Source organism: Atractosteus spatula, chromosome 12 (genome assembly GCF_055471065.1).
Source record: "Atractosteus spatula isolate fAtrSpa1 chromosome 12, fAtrSpa1.hap1, whole genome shotgun sequence".
NCBI classification, from domain to species: domain Eukaryota; kingdom Metazoa; phylum Chordata; class Actinopteri; order Semionotiformes; family Lepisosteidae; genus Atractosteus; species Atractosteus spatula.
In genome coordinates, this window is record NC_142717.1 from 41,178,673 (window position 1) to 41,201,494 (window position 22,822).

General features: G+C 36.6%; 1 protein-coding gene across 2 annotated transcripts in view; it reads left to right on the forward strand.

Moving 5' to 3' along the window:
- The window catches only part of LOC148823100 (uncharacterized), a 183,937-nt gene extending 163,026 nt beyond the window's left edge, over positions 1–20,911 (forward strand). Inside the window, exons 11-12 of one of the 2 annotated variants that reach the window (XM_088929758.1) lie at positions 5,321–5,393; positions 7,461–7,508. In XM_088929758.1, the coding sequence (XP_088785884.1) occupies positions 5,321–5,365 (45 nt within the window). In that variant the 3' untranslated portion in view covers positions 5,366–5,393; positions 7,461–7,508. Of the gene's footprint in view, positions 1–5,320; positions 5,394–7,460; positions 7,509–19,394 lie in introns of those variants that run through there. The other variant, XM_088929757.1, reaches the window with a different exon arrangement.
- Positions 20,912–22,822: the final 1,911 nt, after the last annotated feature.

A 22,822-nucleotide genomic window follows, 5' to 3' on the forward strand; every position in this document is an offset into this window, starting at 1 on the left:
TATTTGCATAATTTGAGAAATCTCTCTGGGAGGAAGTCTCTCCCTCTTGGCAGGCCATTTCAGAATATTTGCTGATGAAAACCAAGAGTCACTGTTCTGACTTGAAACAGAAACAAAATAATGAAGAAGATTCCCCAAAGACACCTGAAATATTGCGTTCAATTATGAGGTGAATTACAGTACAACTTACATGAGGAAGTCTTCTGTCACTGCAGTAGTTACTGAGGATGTCTTTATTCCTTAGCAGAAACTTCTAAATGGACTGTGCATAATATAAGAAATATATATATATATATTAATTTACCACCTGATTTTGAATAAGTATTTGTGTTTTTTTATGTGATGCAGCTACAGTATGAACCCTGAAACTGCACACAGGGAGTTGGGGAGAATAAGGAAGTGTAGGGAGACTCTTCTAAACCTCATCTTTTAACACATCATGGAGACCACAGCCTAGCACTGCAGTTTCGGTCCCTCATTGTCAATGCTGTGTGCCTGCATGTGCCCAGGTGGCCACAGGGGTGTCTGTGTCCTCCCACCCTCCGTGACAGTCAGCTAATTGTATGCCGCAGCTTGTAATATCCCAGTCTTAAATGTGCTTCAAAAATATAAAAGTAGTAGCATAAATTAAGACATCCACATTTCTTAATGCTCGGTTGTTTCAATTTGTTGTTTGAAGATTTGGGAAGAAAAGAGAAAAATGCTTGTGTTGACCTTGTGAAGTTGTTGTTTTATTAATAGATTTGAGTTGCTCAATGAGAAAACCAAAGACTGGAGAAAGAATATAGTCTTCTGGCATTTTTCCATGTAGTTAAAAGGGCTCAGAAATTTCACACAAGATTATAATTAGTATTAAGTATTCTCCATGGAGAACTGAGTTTTATATCTTAAAATAAGAGCAGTAATCTGCAGATTTGTTTTATAAACTGTTTTTCTAAATTCTTAACATACAGTAGCTAATTTCCTCATAGTAAGTAATGATGTAAATCTCTTCTCAAGGCTGTGACAAAAAGATGAAAGGAATAAAAGACAGACTATGTAAGTCTGATTTCTAGACTGAATTCTAGTCATCAGTGTAGTGCAAGAAGTCCTGTATAAATAAAACGAGAATAAATTCTGATGCCAGAATAATGGATTGAATTACATTAACAAGATGATCATTTGCTTTGAATGTGCTTCTAGATTTTATTCTTGCTCTTAGCTTGTGAATCCACTGCAGTGTGGTGTTATCATGTGTTATTTTACATGAAAGTTTAAATGCATGTATTTGAACGCAGTGAGTAATTGTACAGTGGTGCTAGAAGGTTTGTGAACCCTTTAGAATTTTCTGAATTTCTGCATAAATTTGACTTAAAATGTGATCAGATCCAACGTTAAATGTCTTTGTTGGAAAAAGTATGTGAACCTCTAGTATTATCAGTTCAGTTAAGGGGATAATTAGAGTCAGGAGTGTCAATCAATGGGATGACAATCAGGTGTGAGTTTGGGTGGCCCTGCCCTATTTAAAAAAACATAAACCTGAGTCTTCACTGCCAAAGTGTGGTCTTCACCACACAGGCTTGTAAACACATGCCGTTCCTTGATCAAAGGAGATTTCTGAGGACCTCAGAAAAAGAGTTGTCAATGCTCATAAGGCTGGAAAAGGTTACAAAATGATTTCTAAAGATTGAGCTTCACCAATCCACTGTCAGGCAGACAGTGTACAAATGGAGAAAAGTTAACACCATTGTTACTCTCCCCAGGAGTGGTCGTCCACAAAGATCACTCCAAGAGCAAGGCGTATAATATTCCGGGACATCACAAAGAACCCCAGGGTAACGTATAAGGATCTGCAGGCCTCTCTCACACTGGCTAATGTCAGTGTTCATGAGTCCACCATCAGGCAAACACTGAACAAGAATAGTGCGCATGGGAAGATAGCAAGGAGGAAGCAACTACTCTCCAAGAAAAACATTGCTGCCCTTTTAAAGTTTGCTAAAGACCACCTGGATGAGCCAGAAGACTACTGAAAGAATGTTCTGTGGACAGATTAATCGAAAATAGAACTTTTTGGGTTAAATGAGAAATGTTATGATTGGCGAAAACCAAACACTGCATTCCAACATAAGAACCTCATCCCAGCCGTGAAACACAGTGGTGGTAGTATCATGATTTGGGCCTGTTTTGCTGCCGCGGGACCAGGAAGGCTTGCCATCATTGACGGAACTATGAATTCTGGATTGTACCAGCAAATTCTACAGGAGAATGTCAGGGTATCTGTCCGTGAGCTGAAGGTCAACAACAAATTGCAGCAAGACAGTGACCCTAAACACACAAGTCAGTCTACCAAAGAATGGTTGAAGCAGAATAAATTTTACGTTTTGGAATGGCCGAGTCAAAGTCCAGATCTTAATCCAATAGAAATGTTGTGGCAGGACCTGCGGGAAGCGGGAAGTTCATGCAATAAAGCCCCCCAACATCACTGAGCTGAAGCAGTTCTGTAAGGAGGAATGGGCCAAAATTCCTCGAAGCCGATATGCGGGAGTGATCAACGGTTACCATAAACGTTTGGTTGAAGTCATTGCTGCTCAAGGGGGTCACACCAGTTAATGAAAGCACAGGTTCACATATGTTTTCCAACAGAGACATTTAATGTTGGATCATTCTGATCAATAAATGAGTGAGAAAGTATGTCCTTTTGTGTGTTATTTGCTTTATTGGGTTCTCTTTATCTATTTTTATGACTTAGATGAAGATCTGATCACATTCTAAGTCAAATTTATGCAGAAAATTTCAGAAAATTCTAAAGTGTTCAGAAACTTTCTAGCACTACTGTACTGTGTGTCCTGTTTTTCATGCTGATTAAAAAAAATGAAAACACTCAAACATTTTCACAGAATGCTGCCTGACAGTCTTCTTTGCCTCTTTTGGTTTAATGCCCAGATAAAGAGAAACTTAGATCCCAACACCAGTACCCTTTTACCAATTGGAAAATACAGCACATCCATATGCAGCATTAAGGAAATGTATGTTAGGAGAATTCTATTATTGCTTGTGATTTGGCACACTGTAAGTTATTTTTGCTGATCTGAAAAATATTTTTTTTTCTTGAAAGACAAATCTGTTTTTATAAGTTTTGCTCTCTGTAGATAATCTACTGTTTGCTGTACAGTGATAACCCCTTAACCATAAAAAATACCCTTATAAGTTAGCAATGTCTGACTATCTAGGCAAGTTCCTGTTGCTGCTAAATTTTAATTTGTGTGCACTTAGAAATGCACTCTAATGTATTAAACATGACAAAAATCCAGGAGATTGGGAGATGAGATGCAATGTACAGGTATCATTTATCTCATCTCTGCATTACTTTTATTAGCATTATTTTTTCAAACCTTACCATGTGCTCATAAGTTAACTCCCTCTTTCGTTCAAAATGAAAACTTAATTTTCTTGTGCCTTTGTCTCATTTCTTTTTTGTAATATATTTTCTGTAAGAGTTTTTTATATATGCTCTTTTTTTACCATTTATAGGCAATTAGGCTTTTATGTGCAGTATATCAAGAGCTTGGTAAGTGAGGAGAGTATTTTAATAAAACAATGCACAGCAGGTAACACGATTTATATACATCCCGTAGTGGGTTATAACTTTTTCCAATATCCTGCTGAGGTACTTCCTCATTGAGAGGATAATTAGGAAAGTATCACTGTGGGATGTTGCCACATTAAACAGATAAACCAAAAGTGAAGAAACTGTGACAAATGCAAGGTAATAATGGTTGTGCAAGTTTAAATTAGAGAGCTGCCTACTTCCCTGGTTAACAAAGAAACACATGGGTTTGTGTCAGACAGGGAGTTCAGAGCTGAATTCAGTTTTCAGCTCTTCTGCAAATACATTGTCTCCTGAGATAGTTTATACTCATTGGATTTCTTTTTAAATAAAATGCTATATATATTCTATAGAGAACAATTATATCTACCAGCAAGCAGTGAATGGCTTCAGGCACATGTAGTATGCTCTTCTGTCCTACAGTCACACACAGCTTATGAGATTTTCTGCAAACTCAGTTAATCAAATAATGTAACCCTGGAACATGTGTGAAACATTTTGTTATAAAGTGTATACTCGATAAATTTAGTACAGTGTGAAATCGCTTCTATAAATACCTCACCAACTGTATCTCCTTTTCATCATTCTGTATAATGGAAAATTACTTTCATTTGGTTTTCTGTGGTGTGGGCGTTTAATATTTTCTAAAAATGGAAGAAACCAGCAACAAAAGAATATCTCATGTTGTATTTGGTAGCACGTGGGAGAATACAAAATGAATATGTATTGGTATTTGAAAATGCCCTCGCCCCAGGCTGACTTGAATCCATTTTTAAAATATTTTATCTTTAGTGTTATCTTCAGTGAATAACATTCGATAACATATTTCAAGTGTATGTATAGAAACATAATTTTAGCTCTGCCATTTATGAAATGTGTTTATAAATACCAAGGTTTATGTTTTCTAAGACCTCATTACAAGTGATGTACACAATCTCCTATATGCTGTATTTAATTAACTAATAATTCCTACAAACTAATTACAAAAACTGACTCACTTCTCTTGCTGTGAGAAATAAATGGTGAGGATGTCCATCGCTGTCTTCTAACTGACTCTTTTTTCACTCAAACATAAATTCATTATTTTTAAAACGAGATGGAGTAGAAAGAGAAGCATTTATTATCAATCTAATATTTATGATCACTTTCTGTTTCTTTATTAGCTTTGTCTTATAAAAAGAAGATGCTCTGCAAATCAGTCTTACAGTTTGCTGTTTGATCAGTTTTACAGGCACTTTGTGTTGTCATAAAGTTCTAAGGTTAGTTATCTCTTTTATTTAAACATCATTCTTGTTTTGCATAATTACTTGACTGTGCAAGAAAAGCCAATACATTATTTACACAAGGGAGATAAAACTGCATAAATCTAGAATATTAAATGAGTTCTGCCCAGAAGTTTCATGAGATGCTGAAAAAAAAATGTCAGGAAGCTTCATGAATCATCCCAGGTGAGTCATAGATATCATGCAAACTAGAAAATTATTCATCGCCCATAGGATGTGATCTTTCTGAAACGTTAAGTTGTTTGCTCCAGTGACATATTTAGTACAAGCCCTGAAATTCAGAAAAGATCAAATTTTGGCAGACTAATGTGATTGTACAGGAAATATACAGTTTTATATGACTGTTAAACTAATAAGTATTGGACACGGCAACAGAAGAGAGTTTTAAAATTACTTCCAGAGACATGCTGAAATTATTTTATCGATTGAAGATTTTTTTCTTCCTATCTAGAAATCTGTTATGTGCCAAAGGCCTGGGACTATGTGCAGCTGCTGAGTTCTGAGTTCTCTAGGCAATCAGGAACGTGAGTCTTGTCCTAATGAAACCTTAAAGAATGTTCATTATGCAACTAGAAATTGCTTAATTCATTCAATTAATAAGACCTATTTTGCATAAACTTATAAGATGAATTATAGGCTAGATTGGAACTTCAGGCCTTTTTTTAAAGCCAAAATTAGTTTGTGACTAAACATTTGTAATATTTAATGTATTTATGAAATGCTGATTTGCTTCATTGTCTCATGAGGCTTCCATGGGGCTATTTGAATATGCATATAGATGTGATTTGCCCTTGATTTGTGATAGGGATCTTGACTGGCATTGTCATCAAGTTCTAATGAGCATGTTTAAATAATTTACTCTAATTAGCCCTCGCTAGGTTAATTAAGCATTTAGTTAATTTTGAAAGCATACTTTTTACCTTTCAATAAAACATCACAAATCCTGCATAATACCAATAATATTTTAGTCATTTATAATACTAAATCTAAACACAGTTCAGGGAAACCCATCATTATGTTGTGGTACTGTAAATAAGAGATACAATACATGTCTGAATTTCTTTGAACACTACTGGTGAGGAGGAGAAATAGGCATAACATAATTTTATATACAGGGTGAAGGATTAAACACAAACCACATCTACAGACTTGCAAACATAAGCATTGAAAAAGTTAGGAGAACTTGTATATAATATACATATATATAATTTGAATTGGTTTTTATTTTGTGTAAGTTTAATTTGATAGAACATCTTGACTTGTTAGGTTAAATGATTCTTCAATAGAATACATATCAGTGACATAAATACAGTTGAGTAAATGCTATTCAATGTCAATATAAAATTAAAATTGACTAAACAATGTATTACTTCTCCACATTTAGCTTCCTGTCAAAGCGACCTATGAAAAAGTTCAGTTCCACACCTGCAAAAAATTGGCAAAAAACCTTGTTTCAGATACATTGCGCCAGCGTTTAAATTGGGAACCGCAGTCCCAGTTTCTCAGATCTCAGGTTATTCAATCTCGGCAACACAATAAGTTTACTGACGGAATAGCGGAATTTTACAAATTTCGAAAGCACCACAAAATCGTGAGCTTTGGGAAAGTACTGTACTGTAAGTCGCCATGTTTTCGCAAACCCCTGGTCTTCCACAGACTAGAGTGAGCGCTCCAGTGAACTGAGATGTGATGCAGCCCCATCCTGCCTTCTAGTCACTGTAATAAGTCATGTACTGTAATGCGAAGTACCACTGAATTAAAGTACTGGTTGTGCAGCTGATATTTCACCGCCTCCCTTTATCAGCAAAACCATCTTTAGATCGAGAGCAGTATTTCTGTTGGATTAAAAGAGATGTTTTCACAACCCTGTTCACAGTGTCATAGGGCCGCTTCAGGTCACCGAAAGTTTTGTTGCCTCATTCTGAGCCGCAGAATATAGTGCTGTGCATACCTGGAAATTTCATCTTTTTTTAGATTTAAATTGGGGGGTTTTACAAGTTACTGTGTACATTTTACTTTCATTGTGGTTTGAAATGCCTCATCAGTGCTGATTCTTTCTAACCCTGAAATATTAAAATAGCCTTGCTGTTCCCCTTTAAGTCTTGTGTAATGACAATGTAGAGCAATAGCCTGTTATGTCTAGTTGTTTGATGAAGAATTCACTTTATAGTAGTTCAGTTCTCCTTTGTTCCAACAGTGTCAAAGGCTTGCAGATCAGATACTGCATAAAACTGTGTGTTAAGTCAGCAGTTAGGCACCTTTCAGTTTTAACAGTATTATTAATCTGCCTGCAGACATTACATTACTTAGTTGTTAGTATACAACTTTACATTAGGTCATGCTATAGACCACATACTTCAGACACAGGTGTAAAATAGCTTACTTCATATTGAGTTCATGAATGTACAGTATATAAAGAAGGTGATGTGGTTTTAACGAGGGATTTCATCTTCCCAGATACCAATTGAAATATTTTGATGTGCAAATGTGATTTGATATCTGCAAGCCAAAATGGATATGGTTGATACTGTATGTTTAATGATGACTGGTGTCCTAACCCTGGTTATAAATATATCAATTTCCCTGGATAGGATAAAAGAATCAGATGCCACTGGCAACAAAAAACCCCCAAAGGAATAAGAAATATAAGATGAGAAAGAGAGAGCTACACGCGAGACTTCGCCATCGAATGGTGCCATCTTGAATTTTCACTCGTCTACAATTGAATTTCAGTTGTCTGCTTTATGTGGTGTTGTGTGTTGTACTGTGTATGTCCTGAGTGATCAGCATGATTAAGAATTTCAATGTGCATGTGACAATAAACGAATCTACTATCTACTCTACAAGATATATTTTTTGTTAATTAGAAAAAACCTGAACTATTATGCATTCATGTTTGTGGAGCATAGTAAATACCCAATATGATTTGTTTCCATTGTTCCTTCTGGTTAAGCTAATTCCCAAAGTGGTGAACATTACATCTGGAGGGGTTGTCTGGCTGTTTGAGGATAGATACAGCAGTAATGTTATTTTATGCGCTGTCACAGTCTGTTGTAATACAGATGCAGCCATTCAAAATGCGTGAGGTATTTCGCGGCATACCCCGGTGGGCGTGTCACAGTATCACGCGGTATGACGCAGTTAACGTGGTGTCACGTGGTTAACTATCCGGCGTCGCCTTGTAAAACCGCCAGGGGGAGCTTAACCTCTCATGTACAGCATTTGAGCCTTTAATTTTGAACTGTGTATTACAGCATGTTAATCATCAGTCATTAAAATGTTGGTATATTTTATGAAAGCAAGATTGCTCAGTTGGACAAAAGTACACAACCTACCTTTATCAGAAATATTTATGCATCAAAGCCTTTACTGAAGATATTACTAATAGTATTAATAATGGATGACTTTAGACAAGCTGTATACTCAAAGTATAATTTCTTTAGCACATTTGTACAAGCACTTGGAATCTGTCCAAGCCATACTTTGTCAGGCATTTTGTTTTACTTCAACGGGCATAAAAACTTCCTTGCTTTTAACAGGGCGTTTCATAATTTCTAACTACGAAAATGATTTAAAATGCGACACTTATCATTCAACTAGAGCTTAAAATATCACAAGGATCCTCAAGAGCACAGCAAAGAGTGTATTAAAAGACACTTGTATTTATCAACGCTTTCTTTTCCGTATACCAGATTTTATGGAACCACTTCAGAGGGGTGTCAGCCAGTCAGATTCCAGGAATCGGCACTTTAAAGGAAAAATACACACCGGTATTCCATTTCTCCCTAATGATTTTAAGCATCGAAGTATTTAACTAGCATGTGAAATAGCGTGTGAAAAAGTGGTAGTTTTAAGCTTTTCTGCTAATATAATATGGAATCGCGTATCTAAAGAATTTAATAACGGTATTCGTGTGCTGCGAGAGCTGTCTTGTAGCCGACTGGTCTAGGTGCGTGACTACCAGCTGGCAGGTTGTGTGTTCAAATCCAGCTGGTGCTGGACTTTTCTTTTAACAAACATTTCTTCGAAAAAATAGAATAGCAATATTATGGACAATCAATTGACTTTTATATTTCAAAATATCGCAACATGATCGATATTTGCGATATTTTGAACATATCTTCCCTTCTGACAGCGGTGCCTGCTTCTATTGTGTGTGTGTGTGCAACAGAGTAAATTTTTATAGAGAAATGGAGGCTGGACAGTATGCGTTACAATATAAACATTTATATTGATTTAAATCGTGTTCTGATTTAAATCACAAACGCGTGTTTAATTATATGTGTTTTTTAATCATAATCAGGCTAATGCAACATAAATTGATACAGTATCTTTGTCTTCTAAGTATCTTAATAAACTTTCAGCATAGCTTTCTACCCGTCAAGATTTATATTTCTTGGGATTTTGGGATCAAACGTGGAAGGATTAGATTATAATCGTTTTTATTTGTCAAATACGTGATTGTATTTCTGAATGTTATGTGACACCTACAGTAGTTCACTGCTTTAAATACATCGAATTAAGAAAGTTATGTGTAGCCCTTTAGATCTTTTTTCTGAACCAGGGAAAATCTGATCATGTTTCTCTATAACAATAATAAAAAAAACTTTATTTTACATATCGCCTTTAAAAGTGGCATCTCAAAGCAATACAGTAGATCGAAAAACAGTTAAAAGGGACCAAATTAAATACCAGACAATCGCAAAGGCATTTTCAATAAAATTATTTTATTCATTCAGCAGTTTGTGAGAGGAACATCCAGCAGGGAGAGACACACACACCAGTTTTCATTGACAAAATTGTTTTTTTTCAATTCCTCTTGTCTAACAGGAATGTTTTGTTTGTGGACAGACTGTTAGACAAGAGGAAAAGACCGCCTCCTCCTACGAAGCATTAATCGCGTATCTAAGGAAAATTGCAGTATACCTTTGTTCATGCACATCATTATACAGTACAGTATCTCAATTTGTATTTCGATCAAAAAAATCGTTTGCCCAGCCACTACTGTTGTTATTGTTTTTATCCTGTAAAGCGTTTCCTTTTTCTGCGTTTTCCATTTCCTTTTTCTGATCACTCGCTTTCTGGATACACATCTCACCTGTCCTGTTCTTTGTTTTCCTGGTTTGCTGATTATGCCTGCTGCGGTCCACTCCTACCCTCACACCTAAAGAATACTATTTTAAATTTCTTGGCGCAGTTCATTAACCCTTGTATGTGCTGTCCGCGCCCAAAATGCAATTAAAAAAAAAGTAAAAAACCGCGCTCAAAATGCAATTTAGAGCTTAATAAGATACACTCCACAGGCAAAATTAAAGACAAAATTAAAGACGATTAAAATCTGTAATCTTTCCACTTGTACTGTGAGTCATCGGACAGTTTCTGCTTTGTGTAAGGATGGTGAGAAAGCTGTGTTCAATGTATTTAAGGGACTCAAAAGTAAAAGAAGATGCTTCATATTGCTTGACTAATTTTAAAAACCAAGTTATAAATGCAGACGCTCCCTCGGTGCCGCGCCGGGTGTAAATATCAAAGTATACATTCCCAACAAGAATTGTACCCATCTGTCATGCAAATAAAACACCTTGAATTGAATTGAGGGAGAGATGGGGGTAGTGGGACAGAGATACTGTAGACAGACTCAAGGCAAATAAGATACTTATGGGTATGCAGGCATTCACGACAGCAACATACGAAACGTTTGCACGTACTGTATAGTTAAGTTATTACTTGGTTTTCAAAGTGCAACGAAATACAATATTGTTGTTGCTGCTGTTCTGGTTGTTTTTATCCCGTAAAGCGTTTTGAGAAGCCACCTTTAAAGGCGATATATACTGTAAAACCACTGATTCTTATAGAATGTGTTTCGCAGGAGATTCAAATTTTTATTTATTTATTTTTTAATCGCGTATCTTAGGAAATCTCAGTATAACTTTGTTCATGAACAGTGGCATGTTACATTATCATTCGTTTTTTTAACAAGGCTCGCCAGCTAATGTGAATCGAAACCTGTCTTGCTAGCTTTTAAAGTCGTGCATGTGTAAACTGTACTAGAGGGCATGCAAGTTACTCTGCCCCTTTCAGCTGCAGGGAGTCCCTCTGCTGCAACACACAGCAGACAGAACGGGAGACTATTGCCTTTCATATCTGACACCAGTGAAGTAAAAGGGGTGTCTAAAGGGGTGATTTCAGACCACATTTTAGTTACTTTATTTTGTTTACTTTCAACATTTCTGTAATTTACAGTAGATGTCACAATAGAAGCCCAAAGCCTATTATACTCAGTCTAGCCTTGGATCCTCTGAGTCCCTTGACTCAGTTATTGCATATTAATTTCTTGAGATACGCGATTCCATATTATATTCCCTTTTAATCAAATTCTAAAAGTATGCTTGTTGACTCCGGTATCGCGTTAGTTAAAGACTTCGATGCTTAAAATGTTTAGGGAGAAATGGAATACTGGTGTGTATGTTTTCTTTAAAGTACCGAGACCAGCCATATACTGTATGTTTAAGTTCCAAAATTAATATCGTTTATGGACTTCACACGCGTTGCAGTATGCTCCTATTCTTTTTATGCTCAGGCACTAAAATCTCCCTTCTGCTTTGTGTAAGGATGGTATCAAGAGCAATCTTAAGTGGTGAGAAAGCTGTGTTCAATGTATTTAAGGGACTCAAAAGTAAAAGAAGATGCTTCATATTGCTTGACTAATTTTAAAAACCAAGTTATAAATGCAGACGCTCCCTCGGTGCCGCGCCGGGTGTAAATATCAAAGTATACATTCCCAACAAGAATTGTACCCATCTGTCATGCAAATAAAACACCTTGAATTGAATTGAGGGAGAGATGGGGGTAGTGGGACAGAAATACTGTAGACAGACTCAAGGCAAATAAGATACTTATGGGTACGCAGGCATTCACGACAGCAACATACGAAACGTTTGCACGTACTGTATAGTTAAGTTATTACTTGGTTTTCAAAGTGCAACGAAATACAATATTGTTGTTGCTGCTGTTCTGGTTGTTTTTATCCCGTAAAGCGTTTTGAGAAGCCACCTTTAAAGGCGATATATACTGTAAAACCACTGATTCTTATGGAATGTGTTCCGCAGGAGATTCAAATTTTTATTTATTTATTTTTTAATCGCGTATCTTAGGAAATCTCAGTATAACTTTGTTCATGAACAGTGGCATGTTACATTATCATTCGTTTTTTTAACAAGGCTCGCCAGCTAATGTGAATCGAAACCTGTCTTGCTAGCTTTTAAAGTCGTGCATGTGTAAACTGTACTAGAGGGCATGCAAGTTACTCTGCCCCTTTCAGCTGCAGGGAGTCCCTCTGCTGCAACACACAGCAGACAGAACGGGAGACTATTGCCTTTCATATCTGACACCAGTGAAGTAAAAGGGGTGTCTAAAGGGGTGATTTCAGACCACATTTTAGTTACTTTATTTTGTTTACTTTTAACATTTCTGTAATTTACAGTAGATGTCACAATAGAAGCCCGAAGCCTATTATACTCAGTCTAGCCTTGGATCCTCTGAGTCCCTTGACTCAGTTATTGCATATTAATTTCTTGAGATACGCGATTCCATATTATATTCCCTTTTAATCAAATTCTAAAAGTATGCTTGTTGACTCCGGTATCGCGTTAGTTAAAGACTTCGATGCTTAAAATGTTTAGGGAGAAATGGAATACTGGTGTGTATGTTTTCTTTAAAGTACCGAGACCAGCCATATACTGTATGTTTAAGTTCCAAAATTAATATCGTTTATGGACTTCACACGCGTTGCAGTATGCTCCTATTCTTTTTATGCTCAGGCACTAAGATCTCCCTTCTGCTTTGTGTAAGGATGGTATCAAGAACAATCTTAAGTGGTGAGAAAGCTGTGTTCAATGTATTTAAGGGACTTAAAAGTAAAAGAAGATGCTTCATATTGCTTGACTAATTTTAAAAACTAAGTTATAAATGCAGACGCTCCCTCGGTGCGCTGCTCTGGTGCGCCGGCTCTTACACAGTGCCTGTCTGCCGTAAGCGTTACAATATACATACCCAACACTGCTTGTACCCATCTGTCATGCAAATAAAACACCTTGAATTGAATTGAATTGAGGGGAGAGGGGGGGAATACTAAAGCCAATACTGGCTCAATACCCTCAATGGGCTTTGACGTGCTAATGCGTTGGTTTAACAGTCCGGGTGTGGCAGGCTTCCAATGTCAACTCGACTCGATTGGAAGACAATGAACGTATTTTAGCCCTAAATGAATTAATAGCAAACATGGTTTACATAAAATACATTTTTCCAAGAAAGTTTATAATAATACGATCTATAGTTGAAATCTGAGCCTACTTTAAAAATAAAGGAAAAGCATTTTCAGAGAGCAATCATGCTGTGTTTATGTAGAAAAAGCGATTAGGTTTATGAGCAATCTAATTACCTATTCGCTTAAAACGCTATTAAAAATTTACTCTGTTGCACACACACACACAATAGAAGCAGGCACCGCTGTCAGAAGGGAAGATATGTTCAAAATATCGCAAATATCGATCATGTTGCGATATTTTGAAATATAAAAGTCAATTGATTGTCCATAATATCGCTATTCTATTTTTTCGAAGAAATGTTTGTTAAAAGAAAAGTCCAGCACCAGCTGGATTCGAACACACAACCTGTCAGCTAGTAGTCACGCACCTAGACCAGTCGGCTACAAGACAGCTCACATGAACAGGCAGGCGAAACAGCCCTACACAGCCCTGTCGCAGCACACGAATACCGTTATTAAATTCTTTAGATACGCGATTCCATATTATATTCCCTTTTAATCAAATTCTAAAAGTATGCTTGTTGACTCCGGTATCGCGTTAGTTAAAGACTTCGAAGCTTAAAATGTTTAGGGAGAAATGGAATACTGGTGTGTATTTTTTTCTTTAAAGTACCAAGACCAGCTATACACTGTATGTTTATGTTCCAAAATTAATATCGTTTATGGCCTTCACACGCATTACAGTATGCTCCTATTCTTTTTATGCTCAGCTACTAAGATTTCCCTTCAGTGGTAAAATTCAATACCTACAACGGGCACAGCAAAGACGTTTACTGTAAGTCTTTCTACGACAGACCAACAGACCACGAGTGCCCCTGTCGGTCAACCAATCACGTACTGCGGTGCCACGCGTCATCTTGCGTCATACTGAGCGACGTCACCTGCGGTACGTGTCTGTAAAGCGCACTTTGAATGGCTGCATCTGTATACAACTGGAACATCCTTGCAGGGATCATGCCAAAAAGACAACCGGAGTCAAGGTTATTCATGTGACCTGTGTTTATTCTGTCTGTTTCATGTTTGACAGAGCACATTTGAAACTTTTATTCCTCTGATTTGTTTAAGTATGTTTGAACACCTTTACGGGGTGTTACAGGGTGTACTACAGTATATAGGAATTTTTACTTGATATAAGATGTCAAGTGTAGGTTTGCCACGAGGGTGTGTAATTTTTTTTTAATGTTGCTGAAGATTTTTTTCTTGTTAAAACAGACAAGTTGTTCAATACCATAAAGTGCATGTAGAAAGGGTAGCATTTGTATGGGAATTTATGTAAAAAAGTGAGATCAAGAGCATGTTCAGATTATGACTGCAGCTTTTTGATGCTGAACCTGATTTCAACTTTCCAGATGTCTGAATCCAGTGAGGTTTAATGGTTCATTAGAGCTTTTGGTGGCTCATGCCTGATGATACCAATAAAAAGATGCTAGTTTGTAATCTTTGCCTCTAAGGAATTTGCAAAAAGCCTATAAAAATGAAAACTGTTATGTGAGTTCAGCCTTCTTTCATAGCTGAAGTAAGGAGCTTTTAAATTGCTGCCTGTATGATGTAGGAAAAAAAAAACATTTCTAGACAGTTCATTTGGCATAAAGTGAATGTATCTTTTGCTTTACAAAATATTTCAGTATCACCACTGTCTTCATTCAGTTGCTGTTTGGAGAATTGTTTAAAATGATCTGGAGTGATATTACTGTGTCGAGGCAAAAATACAGTTGTGCCACTTTTTAATCATTCCCAAGTTTCTTTGCTGTTGTATTCAAATGATGCTTCCAATAGGTAAGTAGTGGAGTTTTAGATAAATTGTATCTTCACTGATGGGGATACAGTGAGTTTCATTGCAGTGTATTCAATACAGCCATCTGTATAATTTTACATTTTACCCATCATGACATGTTGCTTCTCAGTAGGGGTTGTCATTCAGTGTAGAACGATATCACCAGTAATGGTTTTGCCCCACCCCACTTCCCACCTATGAGATTGCATCAACCATTTAACCTCCCTCTCCCACCCCGCATGGGTCCCTACCAAGATCGACATCTCAGCAGGAACCAATCAGCCTCTCGTCTATTATGACCCATTTCCAATTTTTCCAGGCATTGCCAGTGTAGCAGATCTCTTAGTGTGTTAAATGAGATCGTTAAGGTAACATCACACCCGGTGACTCCCAGGGGGACTGAAGTCTTCCGGCTTTTTGGCATAATGTGCGCTGTCTGGGTGCCGTGTGCTTCAGGGGAGGGAGGTGAGATGTGTCAGTGAACGCAGAGACATGCTGGCCAGGGACAAAACTGCACATTCCTCAAAGGGCTGGACGAGGCGGGAAGTCTAGCTGGAGGGCATTTTCACTGCCGTCCCGTTCGTCTAGAACCACACCGCATGGAGGTGTCACAGCTCATGGCCACTGGGGCTAGACAAGTCTGCGTAAGAGAAAGTTTATTTTCTTTCCCTTTGTGTTTAATGACATTTTGAAAGTAAGAGGAAATATGACACAGAATCATTTGTGAAATAATGCAGAAGGCAATGGGTAAGGTTCTAAGTTTTTCTTGGTGTTTTTTGTGAAAAGAACTGCACACATACAGTAATATGAAAAAAGCACATAGGAAGGGTGATAAATCATATGATGATATGCTTGCTAGTCTGGAAAATCTGGAATAAGTTCAGAAAAATGCTAAAGTGATTCCAGAGCTTGAAAACTCAAAAAGTGCAATTTTATTTAACTCAACAAACAGTTATTTTGTTTCCAGTTATTTTACTATGGTATAAATTAATAATCAGAAAATATATCAAAGGCAGTGTAATTTGAGGCAGAGAAGTCTGAAGTAGCAAACTTTGGTACCAGTTTGTGGTCTTCCAGTCTATGGTTAAAGACATTAAGTTTCAATAATTTCTTTTGAATTGAGCATCCCAAGCAAATTAAAACATCTACTTTACAACAATGAGGCAGGAACACAATCAATAATAAAATGTTAAACTAGTTACAATAAAATTTATTTGTCTGTTAGCAAGACAGATAAATATCCTAGACCAGCTATGTGTTCACCACTACAGTATGTTAAAAATTAACAATATCGAAGCTTTATACCTGAATTTATACCTATACAGTTTATGCAGATAAGAGAAGAAAAGAAACACTACTTGTTGACTGTGGAGCCTTCTTCGGGTGAAGAAGAAGAAGAATTCTCCACAGCCGAAACGATGTGTTCCTTTTCTTCTCTTTTCAGCATGGAATAAACCTTTACTTGTTCCTTTGCAGCCTACGCATGCTGATGCAGCTACCTGCTTGAACGTTTAGTTTATGCAGATGTCCATTAGATTATGAATGCATTTATATAAGAGGTTTTATTTATGGTATTGGTGGAAAGAAAAAATTTAAAAAGTCGCCTTTTGATAGTGTGATTTGTGCATTTTGTTAATTTGTTTTACAGTTGGCTTAGTCCTTAAGTAACAGAAAACACATTTAAATAGTCCTGTTAATGCAGTGCAGAAAGAAAAGTAAGAAATCATCCCCAGTTGTGAAAATAAAAATGATAACATAATCAGAAGAGAGAGGCTGTTTAGTCATTGGTCTGATTAATGTGGTCTGCTGTGTGGAGACCACATGGACACAAAGCACAATCGCCCTTAGCCTGCCAATACTCCCAGACCAAGCGCCAGCAGTTGCAATATGAGATAAGCTCTCGGGTCTGTGTTCTGGCTTTATAAGGCTCATCACACCTGGTATAATCTTGATTACGTTTTTTATTTTTTATTTTATGAGCTATGCAAACAATTAACATTTACCATACCTACAAGGGTCTTATTTATATTAGGGCATTAAATGTACCAAACAACATGAATGAAACAGTACATTGTGGTAAGACTTACAACTTACAACTGAATTGATAATGCAGTGTTACATTCTTATAATTTACAAAACAATGGCAATTTCCATTCTGGGGCAGCAAGCTTTGACAATTTTTTTTGTACTTACTGTACATTTAATGTCTATGCATGAGCAACATGCCTACATGATTTAAATAATATACATTAAATGTCTGGGGAAAATAAATAGAAGTCTAGAAAATGTAGCAGATTTTGATTTGGAAAAACGTGTATCTTAATGCAGGACATTTTAATTGCTTTGAGATAATTATACAATACAGTGTAAATAAAAAATTATTGCATTGATAGCCTTGATAGTTTTAGAAAGTTATTTTTCCAGTAGCAGTCCATAACATAGGTACTCCACATCAGTCATTTACAAGAAAATAACCAAATTAAAATGATTTTTAATCTCAAGTAAGCATCATGATTCTATTTGTATCTCCTGCCTATGTGATGAAGTTCGGTGAAGTCAGAGTAGGGATTGGGAGTCTCTTTCCTTTGCCACCTCTTTGAGCTCATCAGATATTAAATTTGGTCCTTGGGCAATGGTATTCCTGAATACCTGTACCTTTCATTCAGGCTCTTCATAATATAGATGTGATGCTCAGTGGTGTCCATTTGATTCTTGATAGCATTTAAACTGTGGTTCGTCATATACTGTAAAAGCACTCAATAAAATATTGTACCAGCAGATGGGGGCTGTGCGGTGGCACTGTGGCTAAGGATGTGCGCCTGTGGCTGGAAGGCTGCCGGTTTGTATCCCGCGGCCAGCAGAGGAATCCTACTCCGTTGGGCCCCTGAGCAAGGCCCTTAACCCCAACTGCCCCAGGGGTGCTGAATAATGGCTGACCCTGCGCTCTGACCCCAAGCTTCTCTCCCTGTCTGTGTGACTCATGGAGAGCAAGTTGGGGTATGCGAAAAGACAAATTCCTATTGCAAGAAATTGTATATGTCCAATAAAGTGATCTGTTCTTATCTCAGTTGTGTTGGTTAAAGTTGGGCTTGGGTATCTCTAGGATCATGATATTGTCATTAAGAATATTTTGATGACAACAGATTCCTATGTGGCATTGATGCTTTCGAGCCTTACTGTCTTACGCCCTCCACTCTCCAGGGTTTGTTTCAGCAGTTTTCTGAGCTTTTTGGGAATGATTCTGAATTTGCATTTTTTGTGATGCAGTGGTCTGATGCATCAGTGTCTTCTGAGATCGCGAACAGCCGCGAACTGTAATTCATGTGAATAATTCTTGTTAGAAGAAAGATTGCAGAACCTGTGGGAAGCCTGAGATGTGATCCCTCTCAGCTTCGGCAAATCATGACATTAAAGTGTCTCTAAACTGCAGATTAAGAGTTTTCCTTGTTTCCCGTATTATGCCTCTCTAATTTAACATCAAAGTTGTAGAGAAACTAAGCTGATCAAAATGTGTACGAATGTGTGTGCTCCACATGAAGCTTGATTGAGGGATTCGTGATCTTTGAAAGTGCCCTGTTTCAAGCATTCTAACCCATTTTAAAAGTACTGTGTGCTTGGAACCAGCTGAAGATTAGTAAGAGAAGCTTTTTTGACATTGTTGCTTGTTTAGACTTTAGAAACCTTGCAGTGAAAATGACCTGGAAAACTTCAGTTTGAACACAGGAAGACATTTACAATTGTACACTTGTCTTACACCAGTACACAAGCTAGCTACTGTAGTTGCATTTTAGAGAAAGTTGTGGAACGGAGCATTACATGACTCACATAGCTCTCCCACACAATTATTTACTTTGTTTAGGTCAGCTACTGTGCATCCTTAAAGAGAACCACATGTACTGTATAAGTCCTTTACCTACAGTGTCCTCCAAAAGCACAATGCTGTATGCCCTTTTTCTGTTAATAATTTTGGTAATCCAGATGAAGCAATAAAAACACATGGATAAATGTACTGATGTTACATTTCTTCTAAATATTCAGGAAGAGAAGGTAAGAGCCTTCTGAGTTGTGAACAATGAACTATGGCCAAAGGCTGGTATTGACCTGAAGCAGTATTTGTAAGAGATAGATACTATGCACTATTCATGTGTACTAAGCTCATGTACTCTGGTTGAAACTGAGACAAAATAACATCTGTAAACATGGCAGCAATCAGCTTTCTCAAAATAAATTAATCAGAATGACATTGTTAAGGCTTTGTATTTTACATACAACAGTGTACGATACCTTTTTTTAAAATTTTTAACAGTTATGTAAAAGCTGAACGGAGTTCATAGTTTCGGCCAGCTAGCATAAATGACTTTATCATTCATCTGGTATGCAAGTAACGTCTGCCACCTGCTTCTGTCTCTTCTCTTTGTGTTGCAGCTGCATGCGAAGCTGAAATGTGACGACTCTCAGATGCTGGAGCACACCGAACAGCTTTTGAGCGACTTGGGCCCTGGCGAAGGGGTAGAAGGGTCGGATGAAGATGATTTGGACGACGTCGAAGATGACTTTGTGGAGAGCAGTGAGGATGAAGCCATGGAACAGTAACATTTGGTGCGGAGGATGTAGTGGTACTCCATATGATCAAAATGTCAGCTGCATTTAACACTTGTTCTCAGCCAGTGATGTAATTTTCTATTTTTCTTTAGTCAGTTTTATACAGTTTTTTTTATTCATCCCCCATATTAATATTTTTAAGCAGAGACTTGCTTGCTTTACAGTAAGTGCCTTTTCATACAAGCCTTAATGATTAATGATTAAACCTTTAGCGTGGATTAAATGTGTCAGTAAAAGATATTAGTTTCACATTAAGTGAGAATGGGATCAACAGGGAATCTTCTCATGTAATTTATAATTGGTTTGGAATTAATGAGACTTATTATGAAGACTAGTCTCCAAATTAATAAAGCATCTGTTTCTCAGAAAGTAAAATAAAAGAAAAAAAACTACATAATTACTGTTATCAGGCCTCCATTAAAGTGATGTTTATGAACAATGAAGGCTTAAGTCTATTTTAGGCCTACAATTATACATTATTTTCTGTTTTAAAATGTAAAGGCTAAAAAATGAAAAGGTGCACAATCTCTTTATTTACTTGACTATTGAATTCCATATGAGATTTAAAAAAAACATCCAGCTCTATAGTTTCTGAAAGAATAGCACATTAGAAAAATCAGTGCCTGATTAAGATGCACAGAGAAGGTTTGTAGAATATAAAATACATTAAAAGTAAAGGAAATGTCCTTTTTTATCACTCTGCTTCTGATAAAATAATTTACAGCTTTTACCTGCATATTAGGACATGTTGTGTATCATTTTGTCAACATACTGTACAATTATCTATCAATCCATTCATAATCAGAATGTAGGCTGTTAGAAATCAGAGCCCATTTCTGAAACACAGGCTAGAAGGCAGTACCATACCCCAGATGAAACCCTTAGGGACATCCAGTAATATAGGTAAGAGGAATCTGGACCACCTGGAGAACAGTGGCAGAATATACAGTACAAGCTCCACACACAAGTCACCTCTGTCCAGAATCAAACCAATGATCCAAAGATTGTGAGGCAACAGCACAAACTGTGCAACCATACTGCCCAAAATACAGCTAGTACACAAATGAAGAATAGCTACAGACTAATGCTGTATTTTCTTTTTGTCTAAGAAACCTTAATTTTTCACAATAATTACAATTGACTGTAACTTCACAAGGAAAAGCTCATACTGAAGTCTGTTTTTTTTCTTTTTTGTTGTGCTGCAAATATTTTTTTCATAATCCTCACAGCCCACTGGAAGAATTCTTTCCAGCTTCCATGAATAATTTCTGATGGCAGATTTTCATGTTTTTAGAAGCTACTGTTATGTCTTTCTATTGCAATAAAATGTCAAACAGAAACCGGTCTTGATTGTTTATGATTTGTGGAAATAAACACCCCAAATCAGCTCTATACTTCTGAATACTTTTATACAACAATGTATGGTTTGGCAAAAACTGAAGGACTGTTTTAAAAATAGGGACATCTGTTGAATTGTCGCATATCCTTTAGGAGCAAATTTTAATTTAGAGTTGGCTGCGTTCATTGAATTTTTGGGCAATGTACAAGTCCATTAACTAAGATATGAAGTCATACCTTTAATATAAAATCTGGAATTCATTCAGATCTAAATGAAGATTAATTGAATTGGAAACAGCAGAATCACAAAACACGGGGGGACCGTATGGATTATGGAAATAATGCTACACTTGTGCACCAATGCATATTTATGTTAATTTCTGCTCTTGCATATAGAGAAATGTAAGATCAAAAGCTATAATGATATATAGGCAACCTTTGCTTAGCTGTGCATCCTTTAAGGTACAGGTATCCTTTAAGAGTCCTGACAATCTAGGGATGTAAATACATCTAATGTGTAACAGTGCCAGCCTTTCAAACCTGATTAGTCACACATCAGCCAAGGCCAACCAGCCATAGAGGTCAAACACTGTGAAGTGACTCTTCAAGTGCATTATAAATTGCTGAATGGCTCAAACCACTGTAATCTGAAACTTATTTCCATCTCTGCATGCATTTCTTTATATTAAAGTATCAGATATGATGGACTGTCTGAACTGTGCATGCAGGATTGAAATGCTGAAACTCAGCAACTTCAGCAACACTTAATATTGGAGTGGCTTTCTTCAATGCCTGACTGGTTAACAATCTCATTCTGTTGAGGATAGATATGCCCACTTACTTACTATACATTGAAGACTGATTATCTAAGGAGGCACACTGTCAATTCCTCCACCTCAGCAATTATATTCATTTTACAAATTCTGTCTTGGTGGCATAGATTGTCTGTGAAGATGTGCGTATTACTGTGATATTTTTTGCAAAGCCCACAAAAAATATTATAAAGAATAGGATCTTTTTTAAGGATTTTAAAAAGTTTGGGGAAGTTATTGTATTTCCCAGGACTTAGACAAGGAAACTATTAACTGTCTTTGCAATAAAACATCTCTTATATTCCCTTTTAAACAAATAATTGTACTTTTAAACAAAATCCTTTCAATAACAACCTAATGATTAAAATTATTAATAAGACTAAAAACCTATTAGAACTACCAAAGTAAAATAAAAATATTGTTTTAAGTAGAAAGCATAGATTTTGTACTAGTGCTGTTTACTGTAAATCTAGAAAGTAGTTGCTACCCGTTTGTTATAATGATAAATTTCTAGGCTGAATAAGTATGAACATGTATGGCACAAATCTTATTCCGTTGCATAATAGTACTAGGCAGTAACTGCTTTAACTCATCACATTTTAATATGTTGGTTTCTGTGTTACATTTTTACTTTATAATCTACAATAATTGCTTCAATTCAGTTATGCAATGTATTATGATACATTGTCATACACTCAAGAGATAAATTCAGTGCATGAATGAAGTGTGCTGCCTCTGAAAAGCACAAATGATCCAAAAATGTGCCAATGAATTGGTACTTGCCTGGGGGATTTTATCACTTGCACAATTTTAATAGCTATTTTTAAATATTATAATTTATATAATATTTTATATCAGAATAAAAATGTGTTTTTAAAATAAAATATGAGTTTGCTCATTTAAACATTACCATGGCTCCTTAAAATTAACATTTATTTGACTTTTTATCCCACTGGTGGCAATTGCTTGTATGACTACCAGCATTTTAACATAAGAATGCATTTTTTGCATATTCTGACTAGTAGTCAACAGTGGCTACCAAAGTCCAGATCTGTGCCTCTTCCTGCAGAGTGTCCAGCAATGGCAGCCAGACCGTGCTGT